The 19,941-nt window shown below is 39.8% G+C and overlaps 1 protein-coding gene and 1 long non-coding RNA gene across 2 annotated transcripts in view; one reads left to right on the top strand and one right to left on the bottom strand.

Annotated features, from left to right (window-relative positions):
- The first annotated feature begins 503 nt into the window (after window positions 1-503).
- Window positions 504-10,315, top strand: LOC127482272 (uncharacterized). The gene is made up of 3 exons (XR_007908489.1): window positions 504-613; window positions 3,654-3,715; window positions 10,203-10,315. It is a non-coding gene; the product is annotated as an uncharacterized LOC127482272 (long non-coding RNA).
- The window catches only part of ERCC4 (ERCC excision repair 4, endonuclease catalytic subunit), a 14,413-nt gene continuing 3,111 nt past the window's right edge, over window positions 8,640-19,941 (bottom strand). Inside the window, exons 3-11 of the mRNA XM_051810089.1 lie at window positions 18,989-19,184; window positions 17,429-17,636; window positions 16,313-16,493; window positions 15,844-15,972; window positions 15,158-15,268; window positions 13,536-14,127; window positions 12,745-12,837; window positions 11,941-12,053; window positions 8,640-10,909 (exon numbers count right to left, since the gene is read on the bottom strand). Of these exons, the coding sequence (XP_051666049.1) occupies window positions 10,176-10,909; window positions 11,941-12,053; window positions 12,745-12,837; window positions 13,536-14,127; window positions 15,158-15,268; window positions 15,844-15,972; window positions 16,313-16,493; window positions 17,429-17,636; window positions 18,989-19,184 (2,357 nt within the window). The 3' untranslated portion in view covers window positions 8,640-10,175. The remainder of the gene's footprint in view (window positions 10,910-11,940; window positions 12,054-12,744; window positions 12,838-13,535; window positions 14,128-15,157; window positions 15,269-15,843; window positions 15,973-16,312; window positions 16,494-17,428; window positions 17,637-18,988; window positions 19,185-19,941) is intronic.

Here is a 19,941-nt window from a genome sequence, read left to right as displayed (position 1 = left end):
TCAGTTTGCACTTTCAAATGATTGCTCATTTTGTTCAACTGAGTTACCAGTGTAGTGTGGTTAAACTGCAGACTCATGGGCTCTAAGGGTGAGGAATTAACAGCCCCCAGTTTGTGAAAGATCCCGAACTCTTTGTCGCTTGCTTCTCGAGGATTTCTGAAGTTTCTGGGAGCACATCAAAGTGTTTGTGGAGAGGGTGTTTGCAGTGGGGATGTTTGGCATTAGTTTTGGAATGTTGGCAGCCAGCCCTTTACTTCTAATTAAATGAGAGAGAATTTCTAGCAGAGGGAGCTAGTTAATTTAATTTTAATTTTTGTCAGAATGCCCAGAGCATCAAATGGGAGTCTCATTGGAACATCTTTAACACAGATTGAAAGAATTAATACAATTAATTCACTACCACCACAGGAAAAATTCTGAGATTTTGTTTATACAGTTTGAAATTGATAATGAATATACAAACCCAAATGTATCATACTCTTGCCTTTTCCATGATGCAGGTTCAATTTCTCATGGAAAGCTCACAGCTGAGAGGCAGAAAGCGCTTTGTGGGAGATGGAGGCTCTTGTAATTCCTTTTTGAGACTGGAGAGTCCACGGGCTACTTGTCCCAGGTAGTAACTGAAACCTTTTCCCAAGGGATGCAGCTATCCTAGTGCTTGTCTTGTTTTGTTTTAGAACCTTTTGAAAAATACAGTTTTAATGAAAACTTGGCAAAAGAACAGTTTAAAATGTAAAAATAGCAAGATGTGTGGAGGCTGCTGTTCATTTTGTAAGGCAAAGCTTGTGACTTAAGAATGCTGCTTAGCAACAGATGGGGGGAATCTGAAGGTGATCACATCATTTTGCAGTCCCTGAAAATTAATTATTCCTGTTTATTCTGCCTTTTAAGTACCGTCCTTTTCACGGCCCTGTTCTGCTTGGGCTGAGGGTGGGAGGTGGCTCGGGCTGAGGGTGGGAGGTGGCTCGGCCGTGTCACCCAGTCCTGGTGTCCCCCATTCTCACGCTGACGCAGCAGTGATTTGGCTGCAGGGCTCTGCTCAGGCTTCTCCAGTTCTCTGTCCCACTGTGCTGGATGTAAGTGTCCTGATCCATATGGAACAGGGCCCCAGGTGTCCTAGGAGGAAAGGAAGGACAGAGCCAGGCTGTGCAGTGTCTGCAGAGGGTGTCCCGTTCAGCACACACTCCTGGCTCTGCAGCATCATCCACCCCAACCCCTGGGGTAACTCCTCCTCTGCAACTCCTTCTCACACCTCGGCCACCAAGAGCTGTTCTGCATTTGTCTTTTCCTGACTTTCAGAGAGCACGAGGTGGCTTTTCTCTCTAAGTTTGATTTCCTTAAGAAATTATTCAGATTCCAGACTGAAAACTTTATTTTATGGTATTGCTAATGAAATCTTGGCAGATTGTGGCATTTGGGAATCTGTGAAGTTCCCATTTGATTCATGTGCCACTGCCATCATTCAGCATGCACGGGGTAGAAGCATAAATACTATGTTATAAATTGGCAAGTAGTGTTTGATTTACTTATCTGCAGATGCTTTCCCTGTGAACCAAGACTTATGTTGACCAAGTCATTAATCAACTTGGTGGGCTTAAAGTATAAACATCTCATGCCCAACTGAAAAATTAATTTGCATAAATAGTTAAGGAAACAGTGATTTGCATTCATGTTTAGCTGGTATCTGCCACCAGGGACGTTTGTGCTGTTCCCTGGGTGAGTTGAAACTCTTAAAATGCAGTTTTGACACAATGTAGCACATGAATTATTTAGAACAGTCACATTTTTCTTTGTTTCTTGTTGGCCCTAAAGCAAGGCACTTTTAAGGAGGGATACTGTTTTTTCTCTGCATATAGGAGTGAGAAAACTTCAGGGTGAATTATTCAAGGTATCGATCAGGACCAGCAGATTATAAGATGATAAAACCAGCAGTTTATAAGAAGTTTTTTTGTAAAGCCTGTCACCATATATTGATTATTCTCATTACTTTATAAAAATGTATTTAAAGGCTTGGGTTTTCAAAACTTTGAAGCTACTTCCTCCCTCACTGTATGCCTTAGGGACATATAAATCCATTTAAACAAACAGAAAGGATAATCCTTTTTATAAAGAAAGTAGAACAGTATTTCCCAGTATGTAAACAGGCACAAATAAAACTAAGGAATATTTAGTATTTAAACCTTCTGAAAGACAGATCATCTTGCTGCCTGGTTTGTAAGAAAGATATACTTTACCTCCCATGGCATAATTATTTACAACAATGCATACAGTGGCCTTTAAGTTTTCTTGTGTTTTTTTCTTACCAACTAGCACAATAATGTCAGGTAGCAGAGACAGGTGACTGTGTGCTTTACAGAGCTCCTAAAAGTGCAGCTGGGAGAAGTGCAATCTGCTCACACATCTGCTCCATGATTCTATTTTAAGAGATCCAGGATGAAAAGCAGCATAATGAAGGTGCTGATTATGACTTTCCAATAAATGTACATGTGAGGAGCCATGGTACAGGATCTGGCTCTCCTGATCCTGCTTCTCTGAGACTGGCCAGAAAAGAGGGTGCAGAGAGAAGCCTGGATGATGTATTCCCAGCTCCACCAGTTTGTACCTTATGGACTTTCTGAACCAGATGTGGGGTGAAAGCACAGACAGTGCACAGTGTGAGCTATTGGTGATCAAATATTGGTTCCAGAGAGGGATCTGTCTTGGAGATTGTGCAGGACCATGTTAAGGTTTTTAGGCCTCTCTGGCATAGTGCTAATTGGGAACTAAGGTGGATTTGTAGTTATAGAAGCTGGGATAGTGTCCCTGAGCAAGTAGTCTGATACATGAGTATATTGTGGAATGCTATTGCCTGTTACCATGAGTGCCAGCTGTATGTGCTACATTTGGAAACTGTTTAGATATTTGAATGCTATTTTAATAGAAATGAATTAATTTTTTGTATTGATGGGAAATGTTTCAGTGTTAGCAAATATTTTTTGCTCTCCCCATGTTAACAGATACCTTGAGAGGCAGGATAGATGTTAATAAACATAGTTAGAGAAGTAAGTTTAACCACTGGGACTGTTCAGCCTAGAGAAGAGGTGACTGAGAGGGCACCTCCTCAATGTCTGTCAGATCTGCAGGGAAGGGGCAGAGGATGGACCAGGCTCTGCTTGGGGGTGCCCAGCAATGGGACAGGAGGGAATGGGCAGGAACTGATGCTCAGAAAGCTCCACCTGAACATGAGGAAGAACTTCTTCCCTGTGCAGTGACCAAGCACTGGAACAGATTGCCCAGAGAGGGTGTGGAGTCTCCTCACTGTAGATATTCCAGAACTGTCTGGACACAGTCCTGTGCCATGTGCTCTGGGATGACCCTGCTGGAGCAGGGAGGTGAGACCAGATGATCCACTGTGGTCCCTTCCTTCCAACTTTACACAGTCTGTGATTCTGTTACAAGCAAGGAAAAAGGCCTGGGAAATACTAATTGTTCTTAAGTCTATTACTCCTACACTGCACTCTCATAAAACCAAACAGAGCTCGAATCTAAGCTGCTGGTTTGTACTTAATGGAATATCTAATTTGGTGTTTATTTTATTTGCTAACAATCTTGTTTACTGGAATTTGAACTAAATTTCTAGCTTTATTCTTTCTTTTTTTTTTTTTTCCAGTTAGAATGAAATAGGCTGGTGTATGGATTATTTGCCTGCATTGAAAGAAGACTTGTCTCCCAAAAGGTACATTATGAGAACTGCTAAAGAGTTAAATAATAGATAGCTGGTACAGAAAGCATAAGTTTTTACATATTCTCAAAGGCAAAGAGGCAAAGGCAAAGTGTTGATGTGAGAGTAGGGGATAGGACACAGATCTCCTCTGCAGACAGGACTGAGGTTGCATAACTGTTGCTTCCCCACAGTTTCCCCTCTACCTTGGCTAAAGTTGATGAAAGAGTTCTAATTTCTATCTCAATCTATTTTATACAGTACTTATAAGATGCCTAGATCCTCCAGTTGGCATCTACACACAACTGGGAAAAAAAGCACCATCACATAGCTGCTAATTTGAGCTTCCAAATTGAAGGTTTCGATGTTCAGTTAAGATGCAATTAGTTGAAAATGAGGCATTATGTACCAAAATCTCCATGTCAGCTTTGAAATTTAAGCTTATGATGAAGTAAGACATTTCAGAATTGAAGTTATGGCTGCATTTTCTCTTCCTCTCCAGGCCAAACATGTGTTCATAATCCCTTCTACTTACTCATTATTTCTTAACACACAATAGTAAATTAGGTCCACATGAGCCTTTCAGATAAATAAAACCAGATCATAACTGATTTGGCCTGGAGCCCATTTTGAAATCTGCCAGTTTAAGCAGCGTGGCCCTAAAAATGAGGGTCAAGCTAATTACAGCTGCTCAGAAATCCAGATTTTCTAGGTCTGAAGTGGGTCCTGCCTGCCAGCCTGAATTTCTCTGTAGTATTTAAAACTCACTCTTTGAACAAGGACTTGAACTGAGAAAGTCTAGCAGCAAAACAGTAACTTCTTGGTTCTTGACTCCATGCTACCACTTAATCCCCAGCTTCCCTCTCTTACAGGGGAGTTAGAGATGACCAGAAGGCAAGATTAACCTGGCTTCTAGAGGGGTTTTATTGGTGAGTTCCTGCCATAGCATAGGTGTCATATTGGGGCCCAAGACCCAGGGTGAATCTGTGCATCAGTCCTAGGAACAAAGGGAAACCTCAGTGTATCTTACTCAGGGGATCACCAGACACTTACTGCAATGAGGACTTTTACCTTAAACTGGTAATAAGCAACAGCACATCAGAACTGACTGAGCCTGTGGAAGGGTATGAAAGCCAAGCCTGTGAGGTGTGAACTGCCCCGGGAGTCAGGGCTGAGTTTCAGTTTCACACTTTGTTGCTGCTTTGTCAGCTCGGCCTTATCCCTTTGCCTTCTGTTTTTCTGGCTCCCTATTTGTGAGATTAAATAAACACATCACCAAGTGCAGGACAGAACTGAAGCTCCTAATTTTATAACCTAGCAAAGAGACACAGTACTCTCCTTATAGAGTCTCTGTATTTGACTAGAGGTTGTATTCTTTCAACCACAGAGGGTCAAGTTAAATGAGTTCCACTTATGTCCACAGTCATTAAACAGGACAATTACTGTATTAATATAAGAAATCACCAGCAAGTCCATGAGCAAGCCTACTCTGCTACTGGACAGTCCTACTTCCCTCTGAACTCTGTGAGCTGCTTTGTACCTCATCTATTTGTTAGTGCACACACTGAGGCATAGAGTCATGTGTGGTACTGGTACATTAAAAGCAAAATACATAAAAAGGGATTTAAAAAATATTATTAAGCCTTTATAACCTATTACAGCTTAAGATTTAATGAAAAAGTTGAAAAAGTAATTACTGTACCTGTTTAAGTATTTTTTATTTTTTTTTTCTTCTAAGATAAAATTTGTAGTTAAGTTCATAATTTTTAACTGTTATTAAGCAAGGTAAATATGGTCTGGAAAAAATATCATGGTAGTCTTCTCTAATCGATTGAGAGTACTTGAAATCTTTTTTTTTATTTCTTTATTTTTTTCCTTATATTTTTGTATGGAAGAAACTTCATCTTTAATCTGGTTAAAATCCTTGATCCAGTTTTAGAATTTGAACTTTCAACTACTTTTACATTCAGCAAACAAACTCTCCAAAACTTCACTTATGTGCAGAATGCTTAATTCTTGAAATATTGCACTGTTCCTAAAACTGCATTTAGATAAAGCTGTTCACCTTAATATGATATAAAAAACCAAACAAAGGAGAGGAGAAAGTTCTGACTTGCAGAAACAATCCTAGCTGGCTGTTCTGGGAATGATCTTCAGAATTAGCTCATTATTTATTCTTGGTGCACTCCACCAATTAAACAAACAGTTTTATATATAGAAACAGGGAAAGGCTTAGCTTACTTTTCCAGGGTCATTTCCAGAGACTTGGACACTGAGGATGTGCAGGCTCATGTTACCCAGCCCAGCAGGTTGTGTGTCTGGGTGTGGATGTGCCAATGCCCAGTGTGATGTTACACAGTGCAGCTGATAATGAAAGGAAAGGCAGAGATTCCTGGGAGATATCAGCTGAAACTCCTCGCTTTGGGTAATAATAAATGACTTATTCAAGCCACTAGAAATATGGCAGGGATCCCTAAGGAGGTGCTGGGGCTAAGAACCCACCCCCCAACCACTATATTTTAGTATCAGTGTCAGTTTAATAACTACAGTCTTTGATAGGAGATGATTAAGGTGAAAGAAAAAAGAAATACCACTGAGGGACAGAGGACCCTAGAAATAGAATCCAAGCATTTGTTTACAGAGGGAAGCTCTTACAAACAAATACAAGGTAAAATGCAAGCTGAGAGAATAGTATGTATTTAACTAATATTCCTAGGAAGACTGCTTTATAGCAGTTGTGGATCGAGGTAATTTTGCCATGCTTTAAAAGAAAAATGACACTAAAATTAGCCCATTTTGATATATTGCAGCAACATCTTCTGTTTAGACAACAAATCATAGCAGTGCAGCAGCCCTGGTTACCCTTACTAAGTTCAGGAAGACTAAGGAATTCATCTTGCAGCTAAATATTGGCTGGCCAAGCTACTGAACAGTTCTTCCCTATTTTCAAGGTCATGGCTGAGAATATTTCTCCCTCTTTATTTATTGCAGAGAAGCTTGCAAAATACACATCAAAACTCAAGGAAAAAAATGGTCCTCCTGTTTGTTTTGAAGTGTGGGAGATGAACTCCTAACATTTCGTACTCAAAATAAAAAATGGCAATGAAACTTTAAAACCCTTGAATATTTCCATGTACAGCCTTAGCAAAACACTTGGTCAGTCATGTACATTCTCTCTCTCTGGCTTTTGGAGTAAATTCCCACCCCAAACCTGCTGGCTGATTTCAAGAATAAAATACAAGGAGAGATAGTAGTGCTAAAGTGATCCTCTTAGTTCCTCTTCTGTAGTACCATTTTTGATGGACAATGCCAGTGTTTCCTCTGGAGCCAAGGGGAGGAGAGTAGCTCTGAATGACCTCTGAATGACCTCTGAATTACCTCTCAGCTACACTCTGGGTCAAGTTTGGCAGTGACTTTCTCTGATCCCATTTGTAGTGGCTGGTAGGGAGCAGGAACACTTAAAGGTTTTTTTCTTACTTAGAGGCTTTGGCATCATTCTGTGCCACATGAATCACACCCCCTTTCACTTGTTAGAACTTCAACCTTGATTTAAAATAAACAAAGGAGCAACTCCAGAGTACAGGGGACGTAACATTTACACATTACTAACCTCACCAAACCTGCTGTTATCACAGCTAAGTCATTTTGGATTGATAAACAGCGAGAAAGATTCTTGGTGTTTAATTCTTCCCCCCTCATCTTGTAGGTGAGAGGTATTATTTCTTGTGGCTTCAAGCTGAACTTAGAATGAACTGGAAATAAAAGAAGCAAGAAATACAATTGACAAATAGGTACAACAGTTATGTCTTACTGTTGCCTAGGCTGCCAGCCCACTGTGAAACTGGGTATTAGAAATATTGAGAGGAAGCTTTGGAGAGGATGACTATAGAAAAAACCTGAAAACTTCGGTGAAAAAAGTTGCAAATTAAGAAAAATTAGTGCCTATACTGTCAGTGAGTATATTTTCAAGGCAAGAAGGTACCTCAGAGTTAAGCAGATATTAACCATTTCATATGAAGCACATAAAGGGCTTACTCTTAGTTTGATTCTGCAAATATCCAAAATTCTTTTATGTCAAGAAAGAATGAACATGTGAAACAAGTTATAAAAGCAAAGTGTTACAAAATCCTGCAGCAATGGTTTCTGATCTTTTTGATTTATGACCCTACTTGCATTTCTTAAAATCATGTACTTTAGAAAAAAGATCAACGGAATATTAATGTAATTTAGGTTATCTTGGAAAAAGGGCTAAGGGGAACCTTATCCTAAAACAGTCCTTATGAAAGGATTGCAGACCTCACTCCTCCTGGAGCCCAAACTACAGAGTGTCTCTTGCTGAGCCCACACAGGACAAGTTTCTTTAATGACCCTCAGTTACACTTTTTTATGCTGTTTGGCATATAAAAGTATCTGTTTATTAACAGTTTTTTTGGCAGACATTTGCTTTTGGATTCTATTCTACAGTAATAGAATTGGAATTCTGGATGACTAAGGAAAGCTTTAGAGACAAGTGTTTTAATATTTAAAAATTATGTTGTTTGTGGTTGTACTATCACTCTGCAAATGAGAAAGCCTCACAACCACAACAATCTGCACATTTAAACTTCTCTACTTTCTCAAAGAGCCACTGTTTTTTACAGTGTAGCTGCACATTTTATAAGCAGCGTGGATTTTGGGTCAACTGTTTACATTTAAGTTCTGAAAGCCATCAAGCCAGACGGTACTAGAAAAGCCTGACTTTACACATTCATGCAGAAGAAGTAATTTCAAAAGCAGAGTTAGTTCTGGTTTGGAGCTGCACAGTGACATTGCCAGCAAAAGGGCTCCTTTGCAGTTGCAGCTGGAAACTTAGTTCCCAATATCATGTGAACCCCACAGGCCTCACATATTGAGTGACCTGGACACAGAGTCTTGTTTTGGGGATAAGAAAGAGACACTCACAGCCTGAAGGCAGCGGGGTTTGGTTTGCTTTTTTTAATAGAAAAGCACAGCCAAATGAGAAACGAGACAATTAACAAATTTTAATCTTCTTATGGATGTATTTAATACTGAAATTTGCATCTGCAGAATTCACTTAGGAAATTTGTCACAGCTCAGCCCTAGAATATAAGTTAACAATTCATAGTTCATACTTAAAATGCACAGTAAACAAACCTGAAAGTACACAGAACAGTTTTTACTGAACATGAACATAAAAAATGTTTTCTCCTTTCACGAAGGAGATACTTTTTTTTTGTTGTTCCCATTAGAATCATATAAATACATGTACAAATCACAGATAAGGGTTTGTAAATATCAAATGTAAATATATAACCATGGAATGACACTGGACCAACCCTTTTGGCAATAGCAGTTTGTTACCCAGTATCAAAGTTCAGTGCAGAATATATAATTTAACAATGAACACATTCACAAACTATCAAAAGAAGAATAACTTCTCCCTCTTTTATGCTACACAGAATGCTGAAAGTTTTATCTTCTAGATGACAATGGACAATTTGAGACGTTAAAATGCAAGTGCAGTTGGACACAGAAAGAAGTCAATATTGAAAGAATTGTCCACACTTTTAAAAAACCTTGCTTAGAAATCTATTGCATTTTACAAGAGGAAGTATGGCCTGGTATATTTAAAAGAACAGTGCCAATGGTATCCCCAGATTTTTCACTTGCCAGTGAATGACGTGAAAGAACTATCAAAACTGATTAAAAAAATCAAGCATCTTCAAAGGATAAGTAAGGCACACTGAGAGTTCAGAACAGCTGTCCAGTCCAGCCCAAAGGAATGCACTTTGCAAAACCCAGCAAGGCAGAGCTGGACTGACTTTGGAATGGCAAAAAATATAACTTGCAGTAAAGTAAGCAAGTAGAATGTAAAGCACAGCATAGAACTGTATCTTACTGTGACAAAGGCTTATGATGGTAATTCTAAAATTTAGGATTGAGTCCAAGTATATTCTCCTAAAAAAACTCCTGAGCAAAGACTATGATATAGCTCACCACTGTCAATCAACAACTGGCTGTTTCCAGAGAGCAAGACATTAAAAATGGCAAAAGCAAGGTGATGTTTTGTGCAGCAAGTCACACACACTAATCAAGACATGGTACATTTTTAGCTTTAACAAGACATCATAACTTCTATATGAAAACACCTTTATCAATTAGTCTTAGCACTTAATCCCTTTGGAATTGGTGAAAAAATTTAGTTAATTCAGTGGTAATTCAGTAATTCATTACAGAATTGGTTAAAGTGCTTTAAAACGAATAAATATAATTCACATATCTCTGTTAGAAATCCTTATTCCTTTTGAAACTTGCCTTCAGTAATAATTAACTCACATTTTCAAGCTGATGGAACAGCATTAGCAAGAAAGAGCTGGTTATCTGAGAGGGGGCATTTATCAAAATATTTCATGTATTTGCCGAAGTCCTGTGCCAGAAGAGTTTATCTGTGCTCCACGTTGAACCAAGGCATTAGTCACCTTTTGCTTTTCCCTTTGGCCAGTGCCTCTCCGTAGGTGAGGTGAATGAAGTCGAAGAGTTGCGTGGCATTGGCAGCATTCCCCAAAATCCTGGCGAGCTCGTCCTTGGACAGCGTCACCAGCTCTGCGATGCTCCTCACGTGGTTCATCAGGGCCCGGCAGTTCTTGGCATTAACACCTGGCATCTTTAAGAGGAAGTCCTGGGGCCCAGGGTTGTACTTGTCGGACTCGGGCAGGATTTCGGAGTCGGCGGTCACGGCCATCGCCGTCTCTGCGTCGGGCTGGGGGTGGTTCTGTTTCAGCTCCTCGAACAGCTCCGCGGTGGCGTGGGGAGAGGGACACCACAGGAGCCGCAGCTTCGGGAAGTGCAGCGTCAGGAGGGTCAGTTTGGAAGTAACATCATTACCGGAAATTTCCTGCTGGAGAGAGCCTCGGGGGATCAGGGAGAACGGTTTGTTGGGATCAAACTCAATCAGGAGGACTGGTCGCTTGTAGTAGCGGCACATGGAAATGCACTGGGAGTACAGCCTCCCATTGTTTAGGGAGCCAATCAGATCGCTGATGCTTTTCCGCTCCACACAGATATCAGGAGTCAAAATATAATCTCCAACTTCCAGAGTAACGGGCTCGATGTCAATGCCACGGCGGTGAATCAGCGAGGGGAGCTCACTGCGGAATTCCCGCATATCCACGATTATCGTTTGCTGAACATCCTTCTGCTCCTGTCCCCCTAAAGAGCAAAATAAACACAGTTATCCCCATACTTGGGACCTCCAGCTGTAGAGATTTCATGTGTGCTGCCAGTGCTTCTGTAAGGATGGATTTCACATCCCAAATTATACCTCGAATTCAGCATTTAATAAATCCAGACTTCATTTAATTTTCAGTTGCCCAATTCTGTACTGTAGTTTCTGGAGTACACTCTGCAGTTTCACAGAACTCCCATGCTACCTGCTGTAAGCTTTGTGCATGTGACAATGAAATGCATTCAACTGTAGATGAAACTTATTTAAATAAATCTTTAAAAAGTTGCCTGTAAAACAAGACAATGAAGCTCATCCTTTTTATTTCCAGCTGTTTCCCACAGAAATATGGCATTTTATTGTAGGACTTACGTGTTGGCCTCTATAGGTCTGCAAAAAGACACATAAAGAGACTGCAGCACCAAGGCCACAAAAGACATAAAAGCAAAGATTAGAGAGCACATGGTAAAGGAGAGCAGGATTACAGACATGACAGCAACGAAAAATGGGCAGAGCTGTGAAGATAAAGGCACAGTATAGATGTCAGAGGAAAGCAACAAAAATGTGGTTAGAACTGCAAAAAAAGAAAAAGGATGTTTTATTACAGAGGTGATCAAAACCACAATGTGCAGTCGTTTACCCAGGCAATCTGTTCTGCCAAGATGAAAAGATGTCCCCAACATTTACTGCCTCAAGGACAACTTGACTTCCTTTGACTATCTGCAGACTTCAGTTTCTATGTTTTAATTTCTCTCCCTACAAACAGCACTAGAAAGTCTTATAACCAACAAGCAGCCCAGAAACTATGGTTTCAATGGTAAACCCCTTCTTTAGTCTGTACTGTCAGAGAAAACCACAATTCACCGTCACTGGGAAATACTGTTTCTTCACCATGAAGACTGCAGAGCCAGTGTAGGTGTCTGTGACCCTGGTGCTGGTCCCTGGTGGCATTTCCAGGGCAGCAGTGATGGGGCTTCCCAGAGGGTCAGAGCTCACGCTGGGCTCAGGCCCCGCTCACCTGCTTTGCGCGTGTCGGCAGCCACGCCGGGGGGTTTGGCGTCTCGGATCAGGTCCAGGTTTGTTTCATCTCTTCCTTCTCTCTCTTCAGGAACAACCATGCTGGCCTTCTCTCTAAGGAACCACAAACAAACACACACTAAAAACTGCAAATCTATGAGAAAAATACACCCAAACAGTTTAACAGCCTTCATCCAGATGTAAAATATATACAGTCTAATCCTAACTGCAGATCAGAACTGCACTTTACCAGGTTTTCCACATTGTTGGGCTAGATGCTGTATTTCTATTTCAACTATCAGCACTTTTTAGCAGCTGATTATTTTTTTATTTCTAGAACTTCTCAGAGCATAATAAACTAAGGAACTAATAACTAGTAATAGCACTATAACCTGATGAGAAGATACTGTCAGTAAAAATACTGTCTTATACAGTCTAAGGAAATAATTATTTTGTTTCCCCAACTGACTTAGGTTATAAAAGCCTTAGGAATTATCTTACAAGAAATGCTACTTGCAGACAAAAAGACAATTACAAAAATGAAATTCACAGAGACAATTAGGGGAAAATCCAAGTGGTGCTGTTCAGCCTTAGAAGTTTAATATGCTAAATTAATAAATAAAATGGGGTTTGACTTTTTGTTGATTCTCAGTGGGCAAGTTCTCTTAACACCTGAAAAACAATTGAATTAAAAGTTTATTTAAAGCCTTCACACAGTTAAGAACTTCACTCTGTTTGAAGTGTAAGCATGTAAGGGAATGACATGGAACACTAATAATAAAGGTGGTTATACTAATTGTGTTACCGAATGAGTTTTTCAAAGGCCTCCTTCTCTTTCCTCAGAGCTGTGAGATAACGCTGCTCTTCTGTGGAGCCCCCATATATGAGGAAATAAACTCTGTAGGTATGAAAGAGAAAAAAAAATCCTTACAGAACTTCATATTAACTTAAAAACACCCACAACCAATATTTAAGATTAGTAGCCTGACAAGTCAGTCAATAGTATATTAAAGTTTTCTATATTTTTAATTAGTTTGTGAAATTTATTCATAAAAGTGAGTTTGGCAGGTGTATCAAATACCTATACACAGTGTGGTGATCTTTCTGTCAGCTAGAACAAAGTATAACTGCAAATACTTCTCATTTTCTTTATTGTGTTTTCCTATATTTGTTTTTCTTTTACAGTTTCTGAATTACTGGTCTTCAGCATTGCCAACATCAGGAAATGTGAACATGAATTAAACCCAAAATGAATCTTATTGTGTAAAAATCATACCCACAGAAATGGTTTAAAATGAGACTACACCACCTCAAAATGATCTACTGCCCCTAAGATCAAAGCAGAAGTCTTGAAGAAGATGGAATGAACTTTGGGGATTTTAACAGGTATGTTTCTGCCCTAAGAGACTAAACACCCTCTGGAAAGTAAAAATTATCTTTGGGTTACTCCAGACATTTTGCTTTTGTTTAAAATTAGGAAGAGGGCTAAACAGGAATTAAAGGGTAGCTAAAGAAAACAAACAGCTGCACGTTCTACCTTGACTGCTGACAGTGCACTTTTTAGTTTGTAAGACTACAATTACCAAGTGAACTTGCCTCAGAGGCTTCCCAGGCCTGCTGGCCTTGTAGATCTCCAGCTGGCGGACGAAGGTGAGTTCTGCATCGTACAGCACCACATATCTGGGCTCCACCTCGTGCAGGACGCGGGTCAGGGCGTAGGGGTCCCCACAGCTCTGCAGCGGGTGGATGATGGTCAGCGGGTCCTTGAAAATCCCATAGTAACAATCCGAGGGCAGGTTCACACCAAAATCTTCAGCAATGGCCTCTTCACCGCTGCTTTCTTGGCTACTGCTGAATTCTTTGTTCTCTTCCACCTCTAACTCCTCTCTCTTTTCCTCCTCAGTTTTCCCCATCATTTGGATTATAGTCCGGTCTTGTTGCTTCTTGTGTTTCTTTTGTTTTGAAGAAGCTGCAAGTTTGGCTTTTTTGGCTTGAGGCCCTGGGTCTGGTTTGGCATTTCCTTTGGACTTGATGGCTTTTCTGTCTGTAATCCATACTTCTCCAGCTTTCTCATCCTTTCCGAAGGTTTTGTTATACAGCCTTGTTAAAAAAGCTTCTGCCCCAGCAATAATAAACTCCCTGAGCTGGGCACAGGCTCGGTCATCGCTGGCACAAATGAGCACTTGCCCTGCAGTCAAGAAACAATGTCATGTTACAGGCTGTAATGCTGTGCTTCTTTTCCACCTACAAGGCATCTCCTGAGCAAATTGGTTTTACTGATCCTGGAAGTAATGCCTGCCAAAGACTTTTGTATTTGGTTGTCACAGTTGCTCTGGACTTTGAGAGAAATATAAAGTGCATGGGCATTTTGTACCAAACAAGATTAGAGGAGATTAATGGAAGTTCAGCATTCCTTATTCTCACAACGTCTAAATTTGTGAGGTTTTCCTTCTGGCCATCTGAAACATAGTGTGCATTGAAACACACTCACAACTACTTCTTTTTAAGACGTGGAATAAGAGAGAACTTAATTTAGACCAGTCTAATTTTCAGCCTTTGTCAGCTGTGATAGAAAGTCAAAAAATACATATTTCACCCAGTATTATTGACATTTGTGGTCTTGAATAACAATTCTCCACAAGCTGACTCAGATAAACTCCTACAACACTAGGTGAGAGAGCCAGTTCTTATGCAGTCAGAACACTGTGGGTGGGAGAAAAGAGCACTTTTTTACCCTTACTATTTCCTAAAATAAAACTTGCTGAAATTTAAGGGGCTGAACAGCCCTAAAATAGGAAAGGCAGCAAAGCAGTTAGACTCTCTACCCTGCCTTCTAATCTCTACCCCATTTATATGCATCTCCTGGAGAGGCAAATTTTCAGGTGCAGGAGAAGAATGTGTGAGTTAGAAAGGGCACTTTTTTTGAAGTTGAACTTAAGAAATGAGTGAATGGTACCTTGATTATTATAAATTTCCACATCAGTTTTATTGGGCTTGGAACTAAAGTATCAGTCTAATATTGAAATGTAAGTTAAAAAAATTTCTAATAAAAATTCTCTTTCCTAAACTGTATTGCATAGTAACCAACACAAATTATTAAATTTAAACTATCTCTTTGATAAAACTGCAGTAAACAGTTAGGTTCCCTCTCTCCAAAGACAAGCAGAAATGCAAACCAGCTGTACCATGAAAACTTTCATCATTTAGTATTCTCTCACCTGGACCACCAAGGTTGTCACTGTTCTTATTCTCATTTTCAATCTCTTTCAGTACTTCTCTCAAAGCTTCCCATTTTGGGTTACTTTCGAGAACCAGTTCCCTTTTCAGTTCTGAAACAAAGTAAGATTGAACATTGCAGCTCTTACAGCCAAAATCTCCCTCAGACTTTAAATTAGTGGTTAGATGTCAATAGCGTGATGGCTATTGGCAAATATGATATTCAACAGCCTACATATGCAATGTGTTATGTTACTGGGTTGGAGAACACTCTTAACTTTAAAAATGGGGATAAGTGCTCTAGTGAAGCAAAAAGTTGCAATATTCACTTATTCTTCAATTCTGAAACTCCTGGGTATATTTTTTTAATAAAAGCAACCCCAGCCTCCTACCCGTTCAAGTAAAATCATAAAGATCAAGCTAAACACCAGTGCAACACAAGAATTGCATAAAAGCTCTCCCAGTGATCAGCTGAGCAAGCTTAGGAGAACCCCTTATTTCTTCATGACTCTTGTATGTTGTTTATTATATGCTTTTTGAACTAAGATTATGTCCCAGCTTATCCCAGCTAACAGATGGAGATCCTGAGCTGGGTTAAGTTCACGCAGGGAACCAGAGCCCCAGTAATAACATGCAAAGCACTTGAAATCGTGACACTCCCAAACTTAAAATTAGGAATGATCAGTACCATTCTCCTTCTTCACATCACGTTTTTCAGAGGCTTTGCCTTTCTGACTCAGCTTCTCCTCTGCAATGCGATAAACTCGAGCGCGAGCGTTCACAAACATCGAGGTGCTGGCGTCAAGGAACAGCCAACCTGAGGGGAGAGCAGAAGGAAGCAGCACTAGTTTGACATCTGCAATGGGGATGTGTTTCAACCCTTTGCAGCCCCAAACCTCTCATCTGGAATACCTGTGCTACCTGCTTGCTGTGCAATCACCAGCTTAGTAAGAGACAAATGTGATGCAAATCTGCCCCTGTTAAGTAACAGCAGTTAGGTGGGAAGATAAAAGCATTATCTGTCAATAAAAACCTACGTCCTTATGGCTGGTTATGTAAAGCCTAATTAGGTACCTTCAAATGTTTGGGAATGCTAATTAAAAACATCAACATTTCACTGTTTCATGCATTGACTTGTATGGATCTTGAGTGTTTACCTGAATTCTCACCAAAAGCTTTTTCACTTGCTTTCAGTGACTCCAGAAGATTAAGGAAGGTGACACAATCATACTGAGTGAGATACAGGAGCAAAGTACGGAGTATCTTCAAATCCTGGACCAAAGATTTTGTCTTGGCTCCAAGCTGATGCCAGAGAGGATCTAAATAGTGACGTATTGTCTAGAAATATAAATTGGAAAGTTCAGGATGTCAAATATATAGTACACTAACCGTGCTAAAAATGCACTTTTTTTTTTCCTTTATAGGGGATTCCATTAGTTTCCTGAAGTTATTAAGGATACCAAATTAAAGACCTGATGGTAAGGTATTTTTTTTTATATCATTTTTTAGCAAAGTTAACATAATATAGATGCCTTCATGTAAAATATTTCAGCAATTAGCAGATGTGTATCAATTAATGCTTTCAGTACACTTTTTCCTTTCCATCTAATAATAAAACACTGGTACAATACTCCCCCCCCTTAATTTACTGGCACTGGGCTGTAAAGCAGAAACCATTCTAATGGCATTTAATTTCCAAAATAAGGTTGGTACCATGCAGATGTGCAACCTGTAAAGCTTAAGAAAAAAACCTCCTGATATTTAAAGTACAGAAGGCCTTACATCAGGATTAAATAGTAGTTAAGAAATAACTGTGTTTCACTATGACGGTTGAAGTTTATGATTTCACCTTACAGAAAGCACACGTATGCCAAACATTGCACATCTGCCACAAACAGCAGTGAACACACAATTACTGACATATATAATGATTAAAGATACAGCAGAGGCATGCATGTGCATGTTGTCTACTATATACTTGTGCTTCTCCTACTAGAGGAAATGGAAACACAAATAGGAAAGAAAACCTTGGGTCAGGATGTTCTTGCTGTAAGACTTGGGAAATGAAGGAAGAACAATAATACCTATACACCAAAAACCCTACTGGCAACTGTCACATCACTATTACATCACCTGGTACCACTAATAAACATGTCATGGGAGAACACTCAGCTGCTGAAGGTTATTAATTTTACAAATAAAATTTGTTTGCATGGCGGTTTGCAGATCTACATCCTGTTAGTCAGACACTGCAAAACAATCAGAATGGTTACCTTGTCGAAAGCTTTTCCAATAGCATTTTCTAAAGAGAGATCTTCTATTTCAAGAACTGGATTAAAACGTTTGAGTTCTCTCAGACAGGCATTCAAAATGTCCAGGATTGAGGTCTGGATAGCAAGCATAGCAGGGGTCATTGCCACATGTATTTCCACCACTTCAGGTTTATGCTTCTCTAAAAAGGAGTTCACTGCTATATGAAATCTAAGAGGAAAACAGCTTATTAAGATTTACATGGAAAGTTTTCTTGACCCACAATTACTCAAAAGTTTGTATAAACTACAATTACAATTGTTTTAAATGTGAACAAGTAAGTTAATTCCAAAGTAAATCAGATTCTACTAATGTGAAGACTGCAATCTTATGAACAGCCTCAGAAAACCATCTGTTCCACAATGATGACTGTAGGCATTCTAGTCATGTGAGCCTATAGGGCTGGTGAATGAGCCATGGAAAATTCCTGCACTAGATTCTCCATCACCAATACACAAACAAATACTAAAGTAAACCCAAAAAATCTCATAAGGGGGAAACAGGAACAGGCTCATGAATTCTTTAAAATCAGACACTGCACCAGCAGGTTCTGTGACATTCCCAGCTTGCAAGGATGAGCAGCAGGTCCTTGTTGGAAGCCTCCCCTGCAGCCCCTCAGCTGCACAGGCACAGACATGTCACTGCCTTTCCCTAACAGGGAGGCTCAGAGAGCCCAGTGCCTGCCAACCTCTGGAACTCCCTGGGCATCTCCCCTCCCATACACTGCACCCCCAGGCCTTGCCATGGCTCAGAAGCCAAGGAAGAAAATGTAGAGAGCTTTTATCCAACCTTTCTTGCCTAGTTATGTGCACTTCTACTTCCCTGGGATACTGGAAGAAAGACTGTTAAAAAAAGAGTTTACAAGGCAGAGTGACAGTTCATTAAGATGGAGTGAAACACATTCTAGCCTGGAACAAATGGGCAGAGCTCCTGCCCAAGGCAAGAGCACTGAATGGGTCAGCAGATAAAGGGTCCAGTTCCATTTGTGGCTCTGCTTCTGAATGACTTAACACGTGCCACAAACCTGGCAATTTGCTTTTTATCAGACATCAGGAAATATTCTTCATACACAACATACATGTAAAAGAAGATTAAAAAAATCTGACATGTAGAAAGATCCATGGAGTTTTATCACAGCTGGAAACAAATACCTCCCTGAATGGAGAACTGAGAGACTGTGTTCTTGTTACTTCATGGCTTATATACTCTGTTTTGTAAGGGAAGTTTTTCTTGAGCTATTAGGAGTGTCACCTTCTGCTGTGATTTCTGTTGGCTAAAAGGCCAGCTCTGCCATAAGGTTCAGCCCCTTACAGAACTAATTTGAGTCTATTTTCAAAAATACATACAGAAATTTAGCATCTTCAAGACCACTTCAGTCAAAACCTGACTGAAATTTGTTTGGGGATATGAGGGAACACCCCTAAGCAGTGTGACTGCATATACCTCATTTTCTGAGGAACCCATCTAACATCCTTCACCTTCTTTTAAGTTTAACTCTCCAGTGGAGTAAAGAAGTGCCTCACCTTGGCCACAGATAAAGCTTACTGACAAAAAGGTTTTTCATCACCCTTTCCACGTGGCAAAAGCCAGTGTTAAATGCAACAGCATTATCTGTAAAAGCTTTAATGAAGCCTTGCTTGTTCTTCTGGCGATACAGTCGCAGGATAAATGCTTCCTGGCAGGACTCGATGATTCTGTGTGCTTTGTACACCAAAATGCCTGGCAAAATAAAACATTTTCAAGTTACAAGAAGTTAAGAAAGGTCCAACTTTGTATAGAATTTTCCTCATAACTGTCTTATGCTTCTAATATTCTTTGGATTATAGGAATTTAAATCTTCTAAAATGAGCGTTGAACAAACTTTCTGGGGTTCGAACAAGTGACTCCTCAGTTTCAGTACCATAGAACTGCCAAATAACAGAACTGGGTTAATGATGCATCTTTAATAAAAACAAAATTAAAAAAATCTTGTGCTTGAGTGGCAGGACTTATTAGCTTAGAAAATTCTTTACTCCTGAGGCATAACTTGAACTTGAGCCTTTGAAAAGGAGGAAAAGCAAATGCACGACAGAACACACTGTTACAGCACAGCAAGTTTGACACTTTCAAGTCTGTGATATTTGCATTCCTTTGTTAGAGAAATTCTGGAATTAGTCTGGTCAAGTATGTTTCATTGGTAACAGTTCAAGTGTTTACACATTCAAAGAACATCTGAAAACATTTGTTTTGCTTTTCTCCTCCTTCTGATAAGTCATATTCTCTCTTAAGGACAGCAAATACTATCAACTGTATGAGTACACCCCCAGCTTTATTCAGGGCTATGGGGGCATTAGGAATAAAAGATTTATCAAGCACATTTTAGTAAAGAGAAATGAAACAACAGTTTAATTTAATTAGGTGTTCGAGACAAATACTTCTGGGATTCACAGTTCACTCAGCCAAGACCTGTTAAACTCAGGCTTATTTTTCCTCCCAC

This window comes from Manacus candei, unplaced genomic scaffold (assembly GCF_025592945.1).
Source record: "Manacus candei isolate 608988 ecotype Guabito, Panama unplaced genomic scaffold, ASM2559294v1 h1tg000002l, whole genome shotgun sequence".
Lineage (NCBI taxonomy): Eukaryota > Metazoa > Chordata > Aves > Passeriformes > Pipridae > Manacus > Manacus candei.
This window is presented reverse-complemented; position numbering and strand designations above follow the sequence as displayed.